The sequence below is a fragment of the Trichechus manatus genome, unplaced genomic scaffold, assembly GCF_000243295.1.
Source record: "Trichechus manatus latirostris isolate Lorelei unplaced genomic scaffold, TriManLat1.0 scaffold00018, whole genome shotgun sequence".
Lineage (NCBI taxonomy): Eukaryota > Metazoa > Chordata > Mammalia > Sirenia > Trichechidae > Trichechus > Trichechus manatus.
Window position 1 is genome coordinate 4,558,076 of NW_004443954.1, and position 23,993 is coordinate 4,582,068.

The window sequence follows — 23,993 nt, forward strand, 5'->3', positions numbered from 1 at the left end:
AAGTACTTTTTTTTTTTTTTTTTAATACTTCTTTGTTTCCTATACATTTTGTACAATGAATATGTATTATTGTTAGCTGCCAATGAGTTGGCTGTAGTAGAAAAATTTTAAATTCCTCTGCCACGATAGAATTATTCTCTTAAAATGCCTGCCTCTCTCCTCAAGCAGACAGGATCGGGGCTGATATGATCAGATCTGTGATTTGAAAAGATAACCCTGGTTGGGGAGTGTCGAACAAGTCAGCTCATTAGTAAGCCAGGAGCATCCTACGCTCACAAATAAATCCGCAAACAAGCCAATGCTGATTTGTTGATCTGGACTGAGGCAGACAGGGCGAAATACTGACTTCTCGAGAAGCAAAATCGTCTGTTTTTATAGAAACGAGTGCAGTTTCAAGCCCACACGATCATCATCAAGCCATTGTATTCATTCTTTCATTCCACACACAAATACTGAGAGCCGGCCTGGTGCCCGGGCTGGCGTGGGCGTTACAGTGGTGAGAAAAGTTGATGTGGAACCTGCTGTCACGTAGGTCACAGTCTAGTGCGAGAGCAGGACGTTCATCAGATATTAATACCAGGAAATTACTCCTGGAAAATTCCAGCAATGGTCCGTGGACAGCTGATACCAAGCAAATGAGAGGTGCTCAGAGCTGTGAGCGGTATAATAAGGTGCTTTCCCCTGGCCTTGAGGGAGAGTGAAGTGGGGAAGGACCTCCCTGAGGAAGCAGTGACCAGGCTGGGCTCCAGACTGGGGAAGTGTAGGATGCCCAGGCAGAGGGACCCGCCTGGTCAGCCTGAGGGCCAGAAGCATGAGGTCCCTTTGAGAAGCTGAAAGATGCCTGTGGTGGGGCACAGAGAGCGAGGCTGGTGGTGAGAGGGGAAGCTGGAGCAGGCGAGGGGCCTGGGAGTGCCTGTTTAGGATTCTGTTCTTTATCTTCAGAGCCCTGGAAACCCACTGGAGTGTTTTCTGCAGGGGCTGTCGTGCTCACATTTGTGATTTGAAAAGACCACTCTGGCAGTGGAGTGGTGAGTGGAGGGGCCGGGGGAGGCCTCTTAATGATTCGTAGTCACAGTAAGTTCACAGGGAAATAATTTAGAGCTTCGAAAGCGGTTGCTCACAAAAATGGCAAAGCCCATTCAGTGTGCGCGGTCTGCAGGAACACCACAGAAAAGGCCCGGGGAGGAAGTCACTTCATGACACTACTGATTTTTTTTGATGGCTCTTAAAACCTATCGTCAATCTATCAGTGAAAGCAACTGCTTCGCTCTTGGGCGGTGCTGGGCTGCTCGAAAATATTTCTTCAGCACCCTCGACTCCTCAGAGCTGCACCAGGCTGTCACGGCCACTTCCCAGCCCTGGGTTTGCTTACAGTGCACCCACCACTGCAGGCTGAGGATTGGGGACAGGAAGGGTCAGTGAAGGGGATGCTGTGGACCGTGGGCCGGGGGAACAGGGAGTATGATGGTCATCGGCACCAGCGAGAGTTGTGGTCCTGAGAAAATCTGACCACTTGGGTTGTGTTCTCTGCCTGGACCTGTCCACTCTTGTGTCCTCTGACAGGGCATGGCCCACAGGCCTGGCCTCCTCCAAAAGTCCTCCTGTTGGTGGAGCACTGCCCTTTTCCACTGCTCCCACCAAACTCTACTAAGAGGATTTTTAAGAAGCAAGCGCTTCTTATCTGACTGCCGTAACAAAATACCACAAAGAGGGTGTTTTCAAAGGACAGAAATTTATTCTCTCACAGTTTTGGAGGTTAGAAGCCCAAATCAGGGCATGGCTCTAGGGGAGGGTCCTTTCCTGTCAGTTTACCGGGCCTTACTTGGCATTTCGTGGCTGGTAGATGACGCCTCACGTGGCCTTTTTTCCCGTGTGTGTCTGTCTGCCCTTTTTATAAGACACCATTCAGAAGGGATTAGGTCTAGGACTCCCTGTACTTCAACGTGGCCTCATTAACATAACAAAAGAAAAATCCTAATTTCCAAACAGGGTCACATTCACAGGTAGGCACAGGAGTTAGGATTTCAACATACGTTTCTGGGGGACACAATTCTATTCATAAAAGACGTGAAAATTAAGAAATTCACTGCCGGGGAAGCCTGCTCCGGAAAAAAAAAATGAGCGGGTTTCCGTACAACTTTTTGCCAATACCTCAGGAAGCTGGAGCTAACAAACTGCCACCATCGTAGAGGCTCACACAAATCCAAATTGTTGTCTTACAGTTCAGTAGGTCAGAAGTTCAACACAGATCTCACTGGGTTAAAATCAAGGTCCGGCAGGGCTGTGTTCCTTTCTGGAGGCTCCAGGAGAAGATCAGTTCCTTACCTTTTCCGTCTGCTAGAGGGCACCCACATTTCTTGTCTTGTGGCCAGGGCTTCAGACCGGTTCATTCTGGTTCGACCACCTGCTGAGAATTTGCATTTCCACCCCAGATATACTGAATCAGAATCTACGTTTAATAAGATCCCCGGGTGATTCTTCTGTATAAATAAGAATGATCAAGTAGCTACTGTATTTTTCTGTTTCATTTAATCCACAATGATATTTTACTCATAAAGACAAATTTAAAAAACCATATTATTGAGTTTGTTGCCTATTACTGACAGTTGCTGATATGCTTTGTCGTCCTAAAAGGAGATCAGTGTGCATTCTAAACTTCATGCTTCCAAGTCAGCGTTAACTTGTCACATTTCCACTCTGTTCTCATCACCACATTAGCTACAGACCAGTGATTCTGCGCCAGCTTTTATAACACCCCCCTGTGTCAGGGGGTGTTATGAAATTCTGAAAGGAAATTTAATTTACTATAATCTTCAAAGTAAGTATGTGCGGTGCCATGTGGAACTGTTGTAAAACCAAACGATGGTGGGCTGACAGAACGCCAGAGGTTGGCAAACAGCCCGTTAGTGAAGAATACACTACATCTGATGACAGCCGCCACAGAAGGGAGAGGGAACGAACAGTTACTAAGAGCCTTTGTCCTGGGCACCAGGCTATGTGCTTCCAACACAAAAGCAGAAGTGGAACTCAGGCAAAGATAATTTCTAAATTACTTACCATTCTTCTGTAAAGAAAATTAAATGTGTGGGGAATATTAAAAAGGAATGCTGGTTTAGAGAACTTAGGCGATCCTGCGCCTGGTCTGATTAACTGAAGACTCTTGAGAGGGGAGGGAGCCCTCCCACTAGGATGTGCAAACCAAGCACTCTGTGGGGCGAAGGGGGACGGGGAGACAAGGTCTAAGTTTACCAGCTTGTTTTTATTGTTATTAGGCTTGAAACTGAGCATGGATCCAAACCAGTTGCCGTGAAGTCAACTCTGACTCGTGGCGACCCCATGTGTGTCAGAATAGAACTGTGATCCATAGGGCTTTCAATGGCTGATTTTTTAGAAGCAGATCACCAGGACTTTCTTCCGAGGTGCCTCTGGGTGGGCTCGAACCTCCACCGTTTTGATTAGCAGCCAAGTTCGTTAACCATGTGCACCACCCAGGGACTCCTAAACATGGCTGGTGGGTGTTATAAACAGAAGACATCTTCTGTGTTGGAGCCCTTGCTCAGTCACTTCCTGTTTATTTTCCCAGCATTTATCCTCTGTTGAGTCCCAGCTTCCTGATGAGTAAGGTTGGTATAACACCTCTTTACAAATCTTTTGTGAAGATGAGCAATTTATTATATGAAAGTACTTTGCTAATGAGGCAGGCTATAAAGATACAAGGTGCCATCGTACTACGGTCATTAATCTCTGCGCACGGTCAGCCCCTGCCCCTTCCTGAGCCACTGCTCCCATCTCCATCTCCCACCCGTCTTGTACGGCCTGAGAGGACTCAGAGTACATGGGCTAAAACTTGGCCCTTTCTTCTCCTAAATCTGACTTTCACACTAAGGATTGTGATTAGGGACATAAAGGAAAATAAAACAAAATTTAAATATTTTCTAGGAAATAGGCTGCATAAAATGGTGGATTTTTTTTTTATAATTTATGTTATTTCTTGTTGCTGTTGTTGAGAGTATACAAAACAGAACATACACCAGTTCAACGGTTTTTACATGTACAATTCAGCGACATTGATTACATTCTCCAAGTTGTACAACCATTCTCACCCTCTTTTCCTGAATTGTTCCTCCTCCATTAACATAAACTCACTGCCCCCCAAGTTTCCTATCTAATCTTTCTAGTTGCTGTTGTCAGTTTGATCCCATATAGATAGGTCTTAAAAGAGCATAATGCTCAAAGCAGACATTTTTTCTAGTTAAGCTAAACTATTGTTTGGTTTTAAGAAGATTTCAAGGGATATTTTTGGTTTAAGGTTTAAAGATTATCTCAGGGCTGTAGTTTCAGGGGTTCATCCAACCTCTATGGCTCCAGAAAGTCTGACGTCCATGAGAATTTGAAATTCTGTTCTGCATATCCCCCTTTTGATCAGGATTCTTCTAGAATGTGGAACTTTTTAATCTGCATTATTATAGAGGTAGTAGAGCATGACAAGGAATCCCTGGTGTTGTGAACGGTTAAGTGCTCAACTGCTAAATGAAAGGTTGTTGGTTCCAACCCACCCAGAGGCACCTCAGAAGGCAGACCTGGTAATCTGCTTCTGAAAGGTCACAGCTTTGAAAACCTGTGGAGCACAGTTCTACTCTGCATAAACTCTACTCTCAGAATCGACTCAAGCAACTAACAACAACAACACAGTGTGGCAATGAAGAGCATGGGTTGGAGACAGATTGCCCAGCTCTGCCACATGCTAGATGTGTCCCTTGAACACATTTCTTAACCTCTCTGTGCCATAGTTCCCTCACCTGTAAAATGGGAAAATAGTAGAATCTATCTCAGAGGTTTGTTATGAGAATTAAATGAGTTAACACGTGAGAAGTCCTAGCAATGTGCCTGGCAACTTACAAGTGCATAACTATTAATTTCTATTATTATTACAGAACTCTTTCTAAGGATTTTATATTAGAAACTATAGTCATATACTTCCCCACTCCTCCTTAACCTCATTTTTTTCTGAGCTATAGATTAAGTAGGAATCCCTGGTGGTGCAGATGGTGAAGTGCTCAGCTACTAAACTGAAAGATTGTCAGTTCTAATCCACCCAGAGACACCTTGGAAGAAAGTCCTGGTGATCTATTTCCAAAAGATCATAGGCATTGAAAACTCAACGGAACACAGTTCTACTTTGGCACATACAGGGTCGCCGTAAGTCGGAATCAACCTGCCGACAACTGGTTATTTATTTATTTTACAGATTAAGTCTATTACCTTTGAATGTTTGCAATAATATACGCAGTATGAATTAGGAGGGCAAATAAATGTTTTGAGCTAAGGAAATGTATCCGGAAAATTTCATAGCTTGGATTGTATAGCGCTATGTGGATTTAGCAGTGAATGTATTCTTCACTTAGTAAATAAACATGTAAGTGAGTTAGAAGAACAGAAATGGAAATAAAATACTGGAAACTAAAATCCTTTAGACATTTGTATTTCTGATTATTAGGTCTAAGAGAAGCAGAGAAGGTTTCTCCCTTGTTCTTTTTGATTCTGTCTGTGGATTTTAGAAATTTCGAAGCGACAGTCACACCTAGAAAACATGACATGCTCTCTTTGTAAAACAACCAAGCATGTTGGCGCAACAAGGAAGGACCCACGTAAGGTGGGACTGTAGGGTCTACTCTAGATGGGGGTAATGTTCACACTAGAGAGTCTGGGCACCAAACCCATGAGACAAGAACTTCATCTGCAACCCTTAGGAGCATGTGGCTAGCTGATATTAGGCCAGTCTTCTCTTATATTCCTTAGTAATATGAAAATGACTTCTCATTAAACAAGAATTACGGCCTGCCATCTTTTGGCAATAAAAACAAAAAAAAACCAAACCCATTGCTGTCAAGTTGATTCCAACTCATAGCAACTCTATAGGATAGAGTAGAACTGCCCCAAAGAGTTTCCAAGGAGCGCCTGGTGGATTTGAACTGCTGACCTTTTGGTTAGCAGCCATAGCACTTAACCACTACACCACTAGGGTTTCCTTGGGCAATAAGGAGCTAGGTAAGTTGAAAATGTAGGCTTAAAGCATCGACTTTGCAACCAGTATCCTCCTGCCATTTTGCTCACACTGATGATGACTTTGGGGTCTCACAAGCCAGCACGAGCTTGTGTCTACCCTTGGTGGGATCGTTCAGTTTCTGAAACAAAAGATGGGAGTGATTGTTGAGCCATCTCAGTTACCGGGCTCAGTATAGGAACAGAAGACCACAGGGAAGTAGGACCTGTGCACGTTGGTGGCCCCCCATGACTTCATTTATTCACATAGTGACCCATCATCCACTGCACAAACATTTTTGTGTAAATGTGTGAGGGGTACAGTGATGGACAAGGCAAAATCCTGCCTTCCTCGAGTTGACAGCAGAGTAGGATCAAGATGGTACTCCAGGCGCTGTAGTAACAGATGCCTCCCCAGACTCAGGGATGAAGTAGGGAGGAGACAGGCAAACAAAATAAAATTAGAGAGAGCAGAGGTGGGAAAAAAGACTGCCTGGCTCCTTTCCTTTTCTCCTACTCAGCCCATCAGAGTTGGGTAGCATGGGGAGGGGAGTGGAAGCAGGAGAGAACCACTTGTGACTTGCTTTCCCTGAGGTTGGCATGGGGAAAAGGCTGTGCCTGGTGGGCACTGGGCAGTCTCATCCCCAGTTCTGTATGGTGGGCGAAGCTTCTAGACTGTGGTTCCCAGAAGGCTTGGAGAACACCCCTCCTTCATTTGCTTCTTCTGTTCTTTGCTGTCCCCATCTCCTCTTTCTCTGGTTGTCTCTTCTTTCTCCTTCCATCCCCTTTTTCTTCTTGGTCTCTCTTTTCTTCATTCTCTTGCTCTCTTCTATTCTTTTACTTTGTTCTTCTTGTTAGCTTCCCCCTTTCTTCTCTTTATCTCACTTTCTGTCATTGCTTTATATCCTTCCCTCTTTCTCTTCGTGACCTCCATCACCTCACTTTTTTCCTCATTTTCTCTCTCTCTTTTTCTTCTTGGTTTTTCTTCTGTTTCCTCTGCTTCCTTTTCACACAAGTTTAATTACTGGAGACAAATGTGCTTGTCAAAAGCCTGCAGTTCCCTTCTCCATCATCTGCATGCACACACACCTTCATCAAATTTGGTTCTCTGGACACTGTAGCTTAGCCTCCTTCCCCTCTTTGATGTCCTGCCACAGACCTTCGGACTTAGAAATGGAGGACTTCCTGTAGGTGTGTAACCAACTTTGGGAAACGTTGCTGTGAGTACTTGGTCTCCATGTGTTCAGTGTAATTCTCCCTTTTCTAGTCCCTGCCTTCATAACTACCTCTGCATTCAACAAGGAGAGAACAAGACAAGTCGCTTCTCCACAGTGGTCTACAGACACACAGGATCCTGGGTAACTTGTTTTTTTGAATTATGTGTTTCTAATTGTGTGGTCAGGTCAGTGCAAATGAGTCAATTTGGTTTGATGACGTTTTCCTCTGTTACTTTTCCTTGACTTTGGATAAGACACGACTTCTCATCACAGAGCTGGGAAAATAACTTGTCTTCGCTCTGTTTTTGTGGGACTGCAAAGATTTATCTGTCTATGAGATCTCATCTCCAAGAAGAAAACCCAGGTGCTATATAAAAATGAGACGAAATCCATTTAGCAATCATGTTAAGGATGTTCCTCTTGCAGTCTTTGTGGGACCACCAACTCCAGCATCACCTCTGTTTGGTGTTTTAAAGTGGAGCACATATCAGTGCTGAGGATTTCTTATCAAAACCTAATGGCACAGGCTGGTAGGAACCCCCATGCTCACCTGCAGTCCAGTCTTCTGCTATCAGATAAGCAACGGCAGACTGATGCAGTTCAGATCCCCACACTGTCCCCCACTAACCTTGGGTAAATTGTTCCACCTCAGCTTTTCTTCTTCAAAAAATGAGGATATTAATATCTAACACATGGGTTTGTTGTGAGAATTTAATGAAAAAATATTATTGAAGAGGAGATTTCTGAAGTTGATTCAAGCATCATCATAAAATTTCCTATGCTAGTACCTAAAAAACAAAAAAACCAAACCTGTTACCATCGAATCAATTCTGGCTCATAGCGACCCTACAGGACAGAGTAGAACTGCCCCATAGGATTTCCAAGGAGCAGCTGAACACTTAACCACTGCACCACCATGGCTCCGTCAACACCTACAGATACCTAATAAATAAGGAGCCTTGGTGGCACAGTGTTTCAGCACTTGGCTGCTAACCTAAAGGTCGGTGGTCCGAACCCACCAACTGCTTTGAAGGAGAATGATGTGGCAGTCTGCTTCTATAAAGATTACAGCCTTGGAAACCCTATGGGGCAGTTCTCCTCTGTCCTGTAGGGTCATTAGGAGTTGGAATCAACTCGACGGTGAAGGGTTTTTTTTTTTTTAACCTAATAAATGGCACCTACCATTGTTACTGGGTGGTATAAATGGTTTACGTGGTCAGCTGCTAACCAAAAGGTTGGAAGTTCCAGTCCACCCAAAGGCACCTCAAAATGAAGGCCTGACTCTCTCTCTACTTCTGAAAACTCAGCCTTTGAAAACACTAAGGAGCCCAGTTCTACTCTGACACACTGGGTCACCAGGAGTCAGAATCGACTCCATGGCAACCGGTACTGGTACCATTGTTAAAGGTATTCTTTGAAGCAGACTCTCCGAACACTTTGCATTTAACCTGTCACAGCTTATCATTCTTATGGGGTAACAGTCCATTGTAGCTCAGTTAGAACCAAAGGTACAACCTGTGTCTTCTGCAACATTCAAGGATTTTTCCCTGTTTTGTTACCCCAGAGAATTGTAAAATTTGTTACTCTAAAGTCGAAAACGCTAAAATTTTCACCCATGTCTGAATGATCTCTGGAGGCCTTCAGAGTTTAGTCACACCCAGAATGTTAGAGTTTCTCACAGCTCAGTAGAAGGTGACACTAACTTCTGCCACAGAAAACGTGTCTCAGCTTCTCATTTCTGCTTTTACCTGGGATGCTCATATGACTTTGATGCTTGACTTCAAGTCACAGCTCATTATCATTACCCAGATCATGCATGTGGGCTGGGTGGGGAGTGTGGGTAAGGCCCTGGGAATATGTGTGGGGCAGACCAGCACTGGGGGTGGGACGGGGGGTAGGTGCCAAGGACCAGCCTTCCTCCTGTGGCTCAGACCTAAGGGTTCTCAGGCCATTGTTTGTTCAAATTATCTAGTTCTTTAAAATATAAGCAAGGGCTATTTTGCCACTGAAACATGCTTTTATACACAATTTAGTCAGGATACAGGATATCCAAATTTCTGCAAATTTATCATGTTGACTAAATGATTCAAGCACGGATTGAAGAAGAGATAAAAAAATCATTGTAGGTGTCAATCATAATTCAGTGGATGAGAGACTTTACAAGGTATTCTGTGAAGAGGCATTCCACTACCTTCTCTAGTCGGCCAAATGACCTTGGGGACAACAGGCTTTCTAAGACTTGCTACTGTGTAAATAGATACATAGCTGCCATCAAGTCGATTTCAACTCACAGTGACCTCATGTACAACAGAATGAGATGTTGCTCAGTTTGGCATCATCACAATCGCGAGCATGTTCGAGTCCATCATTGCAGCTATCATCTCGATCCATCTCACCAAAGGTCTCCTTTGCCCTCCGTCTCTCTGCTTCACCAAACACAATATCCTCCTCCAGCGATTGATCCCTCCTGATGACATGTCCTTAGACATGTTGTGATCCATAAGGTTTTCACTGGTTAATTTTCAGAAGTAGACTGCCAGGCTTTTCTCCTAGTGTGTCTTAGTCTGGAAGCTCCACTGAAATCCGTCCACCATGGGTGATCCTGCTGGTGTTTGGAATACTGGTGGCATAGCTCCCAGCATCCTAGCAACATACAAGCCACCACAGTACAACAAACTGACACATGAGTGGTGGTTCTCCAGTAAAAACCAAAAACCAAACAGGTTGCTATTAAGTCACTTCTGACTCATAGCAACTCTATAGGACAGTGTAGAACTGCCCAACAGGGCTTCCAAGGAGCGGCTGGTGGATTCCAACTGCCGACCCTTTGATTGCTAACCAAGCTTTCAACCACCAGGTCTCTGGTTCTACAGTATAGGCCCTCAAATGACAGTGAGTTAAATTATTACTTACCTTTTCTCTAGATATTGTATGGAGTTCAAGACAGAGTCATTGACTCATCACTGTGCGATGGAGAACCGGCCTCTGACTCGATGGATGCAGTATCTCCGAGAGGGATACACGGTGTGTGTAGATTGTCAGCCTCCAGCTATGAACTCTGTGAGCCTTCGTTGTTCCGGAGATGGCCTGGACTCTGATGGGTAAGGGAGGGAAATTGACTGAAGAACTTTTCTTGTGACTCATTCTTAGAGATCTGTCCTCTCCAGGCCCAGAACAGCTGACCAGTATGTAACATGTTAAAGCATTATTCAGGAAGTCAAACAGTAAGTGAGGCGAATCTTCTGTTGAGTAATTCCAGACTCCAGGGCTCCCGTTCAGACGATGGGACTCAGATGCTCCATACACCAGAGATCAATTTGGTTATTTCAGTTTAGACCTGGCTCCCAAATGACCACCCAAAACCTGATGTTCCAAATTACAGTTCTGAAGACTACTTGAATCAGAATCTCGGGGGACGGTGGTTTAAAATCTAGATTCCTGAGCCCCACTTCAGACCAACTTGAATCAGAATCTTTGGGAGTAGATTTTTAACAATCTCTTAGGTCAGGGTTGGCTTTGCAGGCCAATGGTCTGTCACAGCTGCTTACCTCTGCCACTGCAGCATGAAAGCATCTACAGATACTATAGAAATCAATGAGCCTGACTTTGTTCCCATAAAACTTCATGATGCTAAAATTTGCATTTCATATCATTTTAATGTACATGAAATAGTCTTCTTCTTAATTTTTTTTCCAACCCTTTAAAAATATATAAACCATTTCCAGCTCTCAGCTCATACAAAAGCAGATGGTGAAGCTGGCTTGGCCCGTGGGCCGTAGTTTGCAGACCTCGGCCCAGATGATTCCCACAGCAAAGTCTGAGACCCGCTGCTCCATGGAGTGGCCATAAAACCATGACTGAGATAGTGCCAGGCTCTGCTCTGCAGGGACATAAACCCAGCAACCTGTAGGTTTCCAAAAGAGTTGACCCGGAAACCATTTTACCTCCCTTCAAGTCTGTCTCAGTCCTGTAACTGACTTATCAGTTAAATTGAATAACAGTACTAGTCGCTAAGAGTAGACTTCATGCTGGGAAGCTGTTGGACAAAGACCAATTTAGGTCATAAGGGTTAAGGTTTTAAATATGTCAGGTGGAACTGGTAAAAATGCAGATTAAAAAGTCCACTACGGACCTTTCCAGTTAATCATTATCCCCACAGTGTGTTTTAATATTTAATAACTTGAATTTGTGTTTATTAGTCACTTGTGCCTAAAGGCCTCTGTATTGAGTACACTGTATGAACAGTAAAACGGGTAAGGAACTCATATCAAGCAGAAACTTAATATTTAGATTTAATATTTTTCTGAATACCTCATCCATATTTTGACTTTAAATGAATTTATAATTTAATTTGTGCCCATAAAGTACCTTAACTCCTGGCTGAGGTACCAGTGACCTTACAAATAACATTTTTAACAATTTGGCTTTGCTCCTTCTACTTCTCCGGTTTTTTTTTTTTTTTTTTTTTCCATTATGGAATCAAAGAGTTGGAAAGGATTGATTACGAGAGATCCTTTGGTTCAGACCCCTTTAATTTAAACATACATAAATAGCCAGCCATTTTCCTTTTTGTAACACTTCATATATGCACATCAAGTTGGAGGAACACATACTGTAACTTCAAACCTCACGTGACACCAGATAGCAGAACTTGCTATATAGGAACATTTTTTGAAGTGTCAAGTGATGGACAAGGGTTTAGTCGCTATGTGCACATTTAAGGGGCAGAGGGAAAACATTTTTCTTACTTTCATGAGTCTATGGCCCAGGGGGAGAGGAAGAGACCTGAAAAGTTAAATAAAAGTCCTAAGCAATCACCTTAAGACAAAAATGGAAGGGATCTCGTAAAGCAGTATGATTAACAGCAAAAAAAAAAAAAAAAAAAAACAGTGACTGTTTTGAGAGTTAAGAAGATTACCACAGCTTTATGCTTTTCTTCACATGTGCTCTACCATCTACATACGTTAATCATTCACACAGAATACCCTCAATTCTATCCTATTCCCCTTATCCTTGAAGTACCTGGGTGATACAAATGGTTAACATGGTTGGCTGCTAACCCAAAGGCTGAAGGTATGATTCAACCCAGAGGAGCCTCAGAAGAAAGGGCTGACTATCTACTTTCAAAAAAAACGGCCATTGAAAAACCCTATGGAGCACAGTTCTACTCTGACACACATGGGGTTGCATGAATCATAGCTGACTTGACAGCAACTAGTTTTTAACAGAACCCAAACGAACTTCTGCTCCTTGTAACCCAAGAAGGAAAACTCAGTGTGTGATCATTGTCTTTAAAAAAAAAAAAGTCAATTTATAATGCACTTGAAATTCAAATTTCCTTAGGTTTGCTTTTAGTATAGCTAACATTTTCAAAATATCATTTCAGAAATCAAACTCTCCATTGGCAAGCCATTGGGAATCCTCGATGTCAAGGAACTTGGAAAAAAGTTCGGCGAGTTGATCAGTGTTCTTGTCCAGCTGTCCACAGCTTTATTTTTATATAGACTGTGAAGCACATACTTCCAAAAGTGTTTGTAAACATGTTAAATATTATCAAGTCAAATTCAATGCTTCTTAAACCATCAAAAACTGGCCAAAGTCCCTGAACACATGTCATGGTTACCCTCTGAAGTAGAGAAAGAAAATTTAGGGACCACTTCTCAAGAAACACTGTACCTTTATTTTTATTTTTACTAATTTGGGGACCTACCCTAAAAGCGTCTTTGGTCTTATATATTTGACCTTCCATTTTGAAGTCATTCAACAGGTGAGCCATGACATACAGAATACATGGCTTGTTGCACTACAATGACCACAACATGATCCATTTATTGGTAAGTTGTCGTTTAAGGGTATCCATGCTTTGGATCTCGCATTCTTTCCTTCTATTCTGTAATCTCTTAAATGCTTCTTACTTTAAAAAAATGTATATAGATATGTGTACACTCTCACGCATATAATTTGCATATGTTAGTCCATAAGTTCTGAATAAATAATGTCAAGCAAACTGTCACAAATGATTTTCCACAGGACAAGTTTAAGATTTCAGTAAGCATTTTGTAATGAAAAACGAGCAGCTTTTCTAAAAATACTTTTTTTTTTTTAAAGAAACAATTTTCTTTGGTTAGTTGAAAAGGTCATTCATTCTTGGTCAATAGGAGTTCTTTTAAATCTTATTTTCAAGAGAGAAATTTTGGACCTAATGAATGAAATGATTGCTTGATTGTGAAAATTCTACTATCATCTGCCTCTAAGATTCTTTCTGAGGCTATCAAGCCTGGAGTTGACTAAAACAATCTTTCAGAGCCCAACTTCGGGTACGTTTTATTCCACAGCATTGATTTTGTTGTGTTGGGTCTTAGTTCCTGAGAGCCAGGGGTAGAAGACAGACGCATAGATATAGAGGCATGAATTTGGTTACAAATATTATGATCTGTCACCCACAGAGACTTCTTAGTCTCCTTATGGTGTGGATGGAAAGTCAGTGAATCAGAGGATCTGCAGTGATGAGCCGTTCTGCAGGTGAGCTGCAGAGCCCCATCTCAGCTCCTCTTCCAGGATTCAGCTTTCATGGAGAGCCTGACCTCACCAAAAACTGGGCTGTGAAAGTGAAGTCCTCTGAATTTTTAAAACAAATTTTAAATTCAGAATATTTTTCTTGGAGGGTTGAGCCTCAAGATTTAAACTATATGAAATTTGGTTTTAATTGCATAAAATAATATTCACTAAAAAATTATTACTAAATTACATATTTCTTGGTACTTATCATGTAATGACAGAATGCCCATGACAAGCTTAATAGGGATGGAAACGTTCCCAATATTTAATGCTGTGAGTATCAATGTTTCTGACTATATAACCATTTAAATGTCAACACTGTTTTTGTAATTCCTCAAAAAACTGATAAAAAATTTGAGTCTCGTCAAGACTGGGAACTTTAAAAAAGTCCAGCATTAATATTTTAAGGCTATTTCTAACATTTATAAATTGAGATTTGTGAAGACAAGAAATTCCTGGGTAACTTTTAATATTACTTAAGATTTGTATACCAGTAAATAAAATTTTTGTTTACATTTTTAAAATTGCTTTATTTGACTAGAAAATAACCTAAATTTCCTGGACTTGTCAGAGAATGAATAAAATTTACCAAAACAGAACAAAAAGCTTCAGAATTGATACATATAGGTACAGTGACTAACAGCAATAAAGCAATGATATATTTATGGTTCCAATATGTACAATAACATTTAACATATTTGAGTTGTATAAAATCAGTTTTTCACCTTATGCATTTATTTAATCTTTCGTTCATGGCCACTAATTACTTTCATATTGAAGTTATACTTTTGTTACTTCTATTCTTGAGAAGAATTTCATAGGCTAGAAGTAATATTAAACAATGTTTTTTGAAAAGCTCATTAATTCTAGCAAAGCCCAAGGAAACAGTTTAGAACTGAAATATGTAGTCCTAAGTGATTAATGAATAAAAAGTTTTTATTTTAAAAGTTAAACATCAAAGTATTTAAGACCTCCGAGGCATTCTTTTTTAATTAGTGCGTCAGAGTTAGGGTCCTTTTTGCAGACACTCCACCAATGATTTACTGACTCTAGAATTACTTATAGACTGGTTTTCAAAAATGCCTCTGGAAAGTAATTTGAACAAAAATATAGATATATACCCACCCAGGAAAGAAGGGGAAAAGAATTAGGGACAGTGATCATTAAGAAGAGTAAGGTAAAAAAAAGAGAAGGGGAAGGAAAAAGAGTACAAAAGGAACAAGATGAAATATAATCACACTACACTCTTACTTCGACCAAGAGGCAGTCATTCAAACAGAACAAGGGGATACTGTGTGGTTTAAAGTCAAGACAGGTGTGTGTCAGGGTTGTATCCTTTCACCATACTTATTCAATCTGTATGGTGAGCAAATAATCCAAGAAGCTGGACTATATGAAGAAGAATGGGGGCGGGGGGCATCAGGATTGGAGAAAGACTCATTAACAACCTGGGTTATACAGATGACACAACCTTGCTTGCTGAAAGTGAAGAGAACTCGAAACACTTCCTGATGAAGATCAAAGACCACAGCCTTCAGTACGGATTACATCTCAATATAAAGAAAACAAAAACTCTCACAACTGGACCAATAAGTAACACCATGATAAATGGAGAAAAGATTGAAGTTGTTAAGGATTTCACTTTACTTGGATCCACAATCAATGCCCATGGAAGCAGCAGTTGAGAAATCAAACGATGCACTGCACTGGCAAATCTGCTGCAAAAGACCTCTTTAAAATGTTAAAAAGCAGAGATATCACTTTAAGGACTAAGCTGTGCCAGACCCAACCCATTGTGTTTTCAATCTCCTCATATGCATGTGAAAGCTGGACAATGAATAAGGAAGACCGAAGAAAAATTGATATCTTTACATTATGGTGTTGGGGAAGAATATTGAATATATCATAGACTGCCAGAAGAACATCGGAGCCCTGGTGGTGCAGTGGTTAAGAGCTACAGCTGCTAACCAAAAGGCTGGCAGTTCAAATCTACCAGCAGCTCCTTGGCAACCCTATGGGGCAGTTCTACTGTGTCCTATAGGGTTGCTATGAATCGGAGTCGACTCAACAGCAACAGGCCAGAAGAACAAACAAATCTGTCTTGGAAGAAGTACAGCCAGAATGCTCCCTAGAAGCAAGGATGGTGACACTTTGTCTCACATACTTTGGACATGTAATCAGGAAGGAACAATCCCTGGAGAAGGACATCATGCTTGGTAAAGCAGAGGGTCAGCGAAAAAGAGGAAGACCTCAGCGAGATGGATTGACACAGTGGCTGCAACAATGGGCTCAAGCATGAAAACAATTGTGAGGGTGCTGCAGGACTGAGCAGTGTTTCGTTCTATTGTACATAGGGTCCCTTTGAGTTGGAACTGACTCAACTGCACCTAACAACAACACTCTTTTTAGGGTCTTGCTTTGGACATTTTTATTAGAGAATGTTTTAGTTAAGCATAGGAGTCCCTGGGTGCTGCAAACAGTTAAGCACTCGACTACTAGTCAAAAGATTGGCATTTCAAACCCACCCAGAGGCACCTCGGAAGACAGGCCTGTCCATCTGCTTCCCAAAGCTCACAGCCTTGAAAACCCTATGGAGCAGTTCTACTCAGCACATGAGTTGCCATGAGTTGGAATTGACTCAATGGCAACTAACAGCAACAACCGAGTTAAGCATGTTGTTGTTGTTTCCTGACTTTAAACCACGAAGTATCCCCTTGTTCTGTTCGAACGACTGCCTCTTGGTCTATGTACATGTTCCACATGAACACAATTAAGTGTTCTGGAATTCCCATTCTTCTCAACGTTATCCATAATTTGTTATGATCCTCACAGTTGAACGCCTTTGCATAGTCAATAAAACACAGGTAAACATCTTTCTGGTACTCTCTGCTTTCAGCCAAGATCCAACCGATATCAGCAATGATATCTCTCATTCTACATCCACCTCTGAATCCAGCTTAAATTTCTGGCAGTTTTCTGTTGATGTACTGCTACAACCATTTTTGAATTATCTTCAGCATAATTTTATTTGTGTGTGATATTAATGATATGTTTGATAATTTCTGTATTCCACTGGATCATCTTTCTTTGGAATGAGAACAAATATGGATCTTTTCCGGTTGGTTGGCAAGGTAGCTATCTTCCAAATTTCTTGATGTAGATGAGCAAGCACCTCCAGTGTTGCATCCTTTTGTTGAAACATCTCAATTCGTACTCTGTCAATTCCTGGAGACTTGTTTTTCGCCAATGCCTTCAATGCAGCTTGGACTTCTTCCTTCAATACCATTGGCTCTTGTTCATATGCTGTCTCCTGAAATGGCTGAATGTCAATCAATTGTTTTTGGTACAGTGACTGTGTATTCCTTCCATCTTCTTCTGATGCTTCCTGCATCGTTCAATTTTTTTTGCCCATAGAATTCTTCAAAATTTCAACTTGAGGCTTGTTTTCTTCAGTTCTTTCAGCTTGAGAAATACAGAGCATGTTTTTCCCTTTTGGTTTTCTAACTCCAGGTCTTTGCACATTTCATTATAATACTTTACTTTGTCTTCTCCAGCAAATCTTTGAAATCTTCTGCATAGCTCTTTTACTTCATCTTTTCTTCCTTTGCTTTATCTACTCTATGTTCAAGAGCAAGTTTCAGAATCTCTTCTGACATCCATTTTGGTCTTTTCTTTCCTGTCTTTTTAGTGACCTTTTGCTTTCTTCATGTATGATGTCCTTGATGTCATCCCACAACTTGTCTGTCTTCAATCATCAGCATTCAATGAATCAAATCTATTCTTGAGATGGTCTCCAAATTCAGGTGGAATATACTCAAGTTTGTTCTTTGGCTCTCGTGGGCTTGTTTTAATTTTCTTCAGCTTCAACTTGAACTTGCATATGAGCAATTGATGGTCTGTTCTGCAGTCAACCCCTGGCCTTGTTCTTTCTCCTGATACTGAACTTCTCTGTCATCTCTTTCCACAGGTGCAGTTGATTCGATTCCTGTGTATTCCATTCAGTGAAGTCCACGTGCATAGTTGCCATTTATGTTGTTGAAAAAGTATTTGCAATGAATAAGTTGTTGGTCTTGCAAAGCAAAATTCTATCATGCGCTCTTCAAAGTCCTTTCTCTCTCCTAGGCAATATTTTCCAACTACAGATCCTTCTGTTTCCAAATTTTGCATTCCAATCACCAGTAATTATCGATGCATCTTGACTGCATGTTTGATCAATTTCAGACTGCAGAAGTTGGTTAAAATTTCAATTTCTTCCATCTTTGGCATTAGTGGTTGGTGCGTAAATTTGAACAATGGCTGTATTAACTGGTCTTCTTTGTAGGCGTATGGATATTATCCTATCACTGACAACGTTGTACTTCAGGATAGATCTTGAAATGTTCTTTTTGACTATGATTGCAATGCCGTTCCTCTTTATTATTCCCAACATAGCAGACCATATGATTGTCTGATCCAAAATGGCCAATACCCGTCCATTTCAGCTCACTACTGCCTAGGATCTTTAAGCATTTCATTTCATTTTTGATGACTTCCAATTTTCCTTGATTCATACTTCGTACATTCCACATTCTGATTATTAATGGATGTTTGCAGCTGTTTCTTCTCATTTCGAGTCGTGCCACATCAGGAAAATGAAGGTCCCAAAAGCTTGACTCCATCCACATCCTTCGAGTCTACTTTGAGGAGGCAGCTCTTCCCGTCATATTTTAAGTGCCTTCCAACCTGAGAGGCTCATCTTCTGGCACTATATCAGACAATGTTCTGCTATCCATAAGGTTTTCACTGGCCAATTTTTTCAGAAGTAGATCGCCAGGTCCTTCTTCCAAGTTTGTCTTAGTCTGGAAGCTCTGCTGATGTCTGTCCACCATGGGTGACCCTGCTGGTATTTGAAATACTGGTGGCATAGCTTCCAGCATCACAGAAATACACAAGCCACCACAGTATGACAAACTGACGGACGATTGGTGGTAGTTAAGCATAAACAGCAGTAGTTTAACACTATTCTGACATAAAAATTTTAGTCAGTCATCTTTTCTGGCCACGCATGTATGAAAATGATGCAAAATAAATATGGTTTCTGCCGTGTTAGAATCTTCTAGCAAGGATCCATACAAATAACTTTGGAAGTTAAAGAATAAAGTCCTAGATATTATGAGGAATAAGAATTTACATATCCAGGGAAGAAACATCATTTTCAGACTACCATCTCATCTTTTCTCCTCTAAGCTGATCAATAACAGATATACTGCATTTGGGTTTCAGGATATGCTATTAAAAGGCATGTTGCTTGATGAGCCAGATGAGGTAAGGCATTCCATGCAAGGTAAGCATATTAAAAGTGAGTCTTGTAGGTCAAGGTGGCAGATGGATACACGTGTACCCTCTACCCATCCCAAAATCCCATTGAGATTAGAAAATCCATACAAAGTGATACATTCATAGAATAGTTGAGAAAGCAGAGGGGTGCACTGCCCAGAGATTTTGAAGGTTTTGAAGATTGAAAGCAAATGGGATTTTGTTGCTAGATAAATGAGAGTGGAGGGAGCCCTGTCCTTTCAAAGATGTAAAGAAGCTGAAATTCAAGGTGAGAGCCATTGTTTCTGGGGTGAGGCGGTCCCACTGAGCACAAGATGAATAAAGAACTTCCCAACCCTAAAGACGGATTTGTGACATTTCAAAGCAAGGACAAAGAAAAGACCAGAAAAGCTTAGAGAGAAAAACAGATCACCTACAAAGGAACAAACTTCCTAGAAGACAGCAGTCTTTTCATCACCATGAGTGGATGTCTGAAGTCTGATACAATAACGTCTCCAAGTTCTACAAGAAAGAATTTTTAAACTAGCATTCTGCGCCAGCCAAGTACTCATCAAGTATGAAGGCAAGAGACAAATTCAGAGATGCGGGATTCAGAAGACTTATTAAACAAAAAAAAGTTGCCGTTGAGTCAATTCCGACTCATGGCAATCCCATGTGTGTCAGAGTAGAACTGCCCCATAGGGTTTCCAAGGCTGCAGTCTTTATGGAAGCAGATTGCCGCATCTTTCTTCTGCAGAGCTACTGGTAGGTTCGAACCACCGACCTTTTGGTTAGCAGCTGAATGTTTTAAACACTGCAACACCAGGGTTCCTCAGAAGTCTTTATAGAGGGTTCTAAATAGTATGTTTCTTTCAGTTAAATATGACAGGCTCAACACAGTTACCTCCTTTGTCCCCCAATTCCCAGCAAAATGACAGTTAAGGATTTTCAAAAGGCAAACACATATAGCCATGAGAAAATTGAGAGCGAAAAAGACAGCAGAAAGTATGGCCACAGAATTTCAGGAGAAAAGCAGATGGCCAAGAGGTAACTCTGAGAACAGAAGAGAAAGCCAAATGAGCAGAGGTGAAGCTAGGTCATTGATTAAAGCAAAAACTGTGATATAACAGTTATATATGTTGGGAAATGGGGCAATAAATAATGTCCACTGCCTACAGGGGGCCTTCCACTTTTATTATGCCCTTTTACCTTTTATTGCCCCCTCTTATTGCCCCTTCCCCTAGTCTCTAAACATGCTATTGGCAGGTAGACATGGCTAACCGATTAGTATTTAATACTAGGCAGGAGAGAAGAACTTAGGCGTTCCCCCCCCAAGACGTGAACTGGGGCATGCTTGGATGCAATCTAACCCTGTGGACGGGAGTCTAACTTTGGGGAACCTAGGCTGATGACGTGCACTGTTCTTCTCAGCCCTGTCCTGTTTAGTCTGTGAGTAATAAACGCCTGGTGATCATGCCATTAGAAATGTCTGGTCCGTGCTCGGCTCCAAATGCTCCTTCACTAAGAGCTTGTGAATACAGTGATACTGCATTGCCACAGATGTTAAAATGATCATGGTTAATACCAATTTAAGCATTTACAGACGAACATATAAGCCCGATATTAGTATAATAATGAAAATATCGAGAACCTGGTTTATGGCATCAGGTTATAAAGCAGCTTTATTCAAAACCTTTTTTGTTCAACATGAGAACAAAAGTCAAAGGTACTAATACGACATGAAGCGTGTGTTGCCAAGAGTACAAATTTTCTCCTACGGGCATTATTATTTTCAAATCTTTCTCTTTATATGAAAACTTGGTATAACTAATATTACTTTGTACATTTATCATTCTATAAAACAAATGTCTTGGTAAAGAGCATATTAAGGCCATAAATCAAGTCGTGACCTCTATGTCAGTGACTGGGAAAGTTCATTTTTATGTGTGTATTATGGGCTTGAGGTCAGTCTACAGAAACAGAATAGGTTAACAGAAATATTTTTTTCTCTTGTCAGGTTTTCGTTCATTTTTTTATTGGAGCAGGATTTGGGAGTGGACATTGAGTGAGGCAGGGTTCACAACTTTACATTTCATCAAAGTAAAAAGATTCTTAAAAATATAATGACGGTATATAATTTTACTGTAGTAGCACAATCCTTAAATGAATTAAATGACTTGGTTTCACAGAAAAATACTATAATACTTTAAATAAGAATTTTAAGATACAACAGTGACCAGTAAAGTCACAACAAATGCAGTGATCAAAATATTTAACGGTCCTCCTTTTATCAAGCTTTTACGAACATATTCAGTCTTCTTCACTGTCTGAGCAAATCAGTTTTAGTTTCTTCATAGTCCTCCATCTGTCTTTTAACATGACGCTTGTGCGGTTGTTGAATTTATAATGTAACAGTATTTTAGTCCAGTTTCCCTCTCCATATTTCCTCACGCCACATCTCAGATTCCTGTCTTCTTCCCAAAGCCATGCCTTTTGAGAAAAAGCAGTATTATTATTTACAGAAACAATTCTTTAAAAAAGAATACACCAAGTATAAATGCAACTATTTTTAAGTATTTTCAATTAATTAAAATATTGTTAAAATGATACTTAGTTTCTTAAGGAAGAATGAATTTTTGTACGCATTTCTTAGACATATTTATCATGGCGGTATTTTTAAAGGTCCTCACTATGCCTGGCCATTTTACATGTAAACACACTATGGCTCCACTGCCCAAGAGCAGACAGTTAGGAAGTGACAGAGCTAAGTGCCAACCCAATGTGTCTGACCTCAAGCCCGTACTGTCTCTGAAGATGCTTTTCTACACTCACAATAGATTGGTATTTACTATTCAGTAAATCCTTAACTTCTTGTACATAGCTGCACATACTGGTAAGATAGCTAGCTGCTTTTAGGTTCAGTGTTTATCAAAACTAACAGTCCACAAGGGATGTGAATCTATGACGTCTTTAACACAGTATTCTATTCAAGTGAATTGATTTAAAAAATCTCAGAAAAATGGATGACATCACAGGTCAAATCTATTAGGTTAAGATTCTCAATGATGAGATAAAATTTAACTGTTAATATAGAAAACTTTTCATTTTGGCCCCAATGAATGTGTATCTCTAAACAGAATCTATGACTGTCTAATAGCCCATGTTGGGTGGAGTACACACATGCACACTCACACATCCTCAAATCGTCTCTAAAACAGTTTTTCTAAAACTAACTAAAAATAGAATTTTATTTTGGGAGAAAATGACTGAAAATCAATTTTCAAAAAAAAAGCAAATTTAATATCATATAGCGATACTTTGGAATTTGTTACAGATGACCAAATAATTATTCGTTCTACTGTCATGCTAAAGGAGCAGCAGAACCATCTGAGTAACTGTTTATTGTGACTAGAGTCTGAGTAACTCCCCTGGAAGACTTTTACATTTTCTTTAAAAATTCCAGTTATGTGAAGCAATGAAAAAAAACTCAAGGTGCCTTGAAGAAGACAAACAGGTAAGAACTGTCCCATACATGGCTCAATCCCATAAAAACTGGCAGTGACCAGAAATAAACCCTTTGTAGAAGTCTGTCTGAGCTGCTTTATGCCTGATTCCTCTGCTGCTGCCATGTCCTCTGCTTTGTGACTTGAACCCAAGACTCCGGGTCTCTTCAGATCTGCTTCTGATATTGCTGGTCTGGGAACACCTCTCAGCAACTGTGCTACCTACAAGTGTGTGGCTGCTCCATCTCTAGACGAAGAAGGATACCCTTCTGTGATTTCCATTACTGTCTGCCCCTGCCCACTTCCCTCAGCAGTCACCTCTCCTGCAAAGCTGCCTACATTGACCGCCGTTAACTTCAGCAGCAGATTACCTAACTTCGAGGTCATGTAAATCTTTGCGAATGTGATGAAAGCTATGGCTTCACACCACAGAAAAGTACAGATATCTAAAATTCTACATATAATTTTAAAGAGCCCATAAACCAAAAAACCAAACCCAATGCTGTTGAGCCAATTCCAACTCAAAGTGACCCTATACGGTGGAGTAGAACTGCCCCATAGGGTTCCCAAGGCTGTGATCTCTATGGAAGCAGACTGCCACATCTTTCTCAGAGCAGTTGACCTTTCAGTTCACAGCACAGCACTTAACCACTGTGCCACCAGGGCTCATAGACTCCCCCTGAAAAGACTATCCCATTAAGTCTATAGGTCTCTAAATTAAAAATTTCTGTTGTATAAGAACGTCACATATTTACTCAGCTTTAAAGTAGTCTGTGGCTTATATAAATTTTATACACACATCCCTGTTTCACCTAAGGCATTGTGGATTGAACTGCATCCCCCCAAAATACATGCTGTAAATCCTAACTCGGCTATGTTTTCCTTTGTTATGTTAATGAGGCAGTATCAGTGTTGAGTGCTGTCTTCAATCAATCTCTCTGGAGATATAAATGAGCAGATTAAGCAAATAAGCAAGCACAAACGAGGGGACTATACACGTCACAAGTCTGCCAAGGAACCTAGGAATACAGAAAAGAGACAAGGACCCTATCCCAAAGCGGACAGAGACACGGCCTTCCTCTAGAGGCCATGCCCTGAACTGAAACTTCTAGCCCCCTAAACTGTGCAAAAATAAATTTATGTTTGTTAAAGCCACCCACTTGTGGTATTTCTGTTACAGCAGCACTAGATAACCAAGACAGGTATATTACCTTTCTCTTTTTTTCTACAGAGAGAACACAGATCATATCTGATGCAATGCAAAATCCCCTTTCTCTCAAGAAATAATACTCTGCTTGAATCCTATTTAGGTTTCTGGGTGTAACAAATTTAAGCAGTATTTTCCAGTGGATCATCCAAAGCACGGGGTTGGCAAGCT

General features: G+C 40.9%; 2 protein-coding genes across 2 annotated transcripts in view; one reads left to right on the forward strand and one right to left on the reverse strand.

The window, feature by feature from the left end:
• Positions 1-13,061, forward strand: part of SBSPON (somatomedin B and thrombospondin type 1 domain containing) — a 36,698-nt gene extending 23,637 nt beyond the window's left edge. The window contains exons 3-5 of the mRNA XM_004372531.3: positions 7,310-7,400; positions 10,184-10,360; positions 12,646-13,061. Of these exons, the coding sequence (XP_004372588.1) occupies positions 7,310-7,400; positions 10,184-10,360; positions 12,646-12,763 (386 nt within the window). The 3' untranslated portion in view covers positions 12,764-13,061. The remainder of the gene's footprint in view (positions 1-7,309; positions 7,401-10,183; positions 10,361-12,645) is intronic.
• An 8,087-nt stretch (positions 13,062-21,148) lies between these two features.
• TERF1 (telomeric repeat binding factor 1) overlaps positions 21,149-23,993 on the reverse strand; it is a 57,719-nt gene continuing 54,874 nt past the window's right edge. Inside the window, exon 10 of the mRNA XM_023727738.1 lies at positions 21,149-21,602. Coding sequence (XP_023583506.1) covers positions 21,423-21,602 — 180 coding nt within the window. The 3' untranslated portion in view covers positions 21,149-21,422. The remainder of the gene's footprint in view (positions 21,603-23,993) is intronic.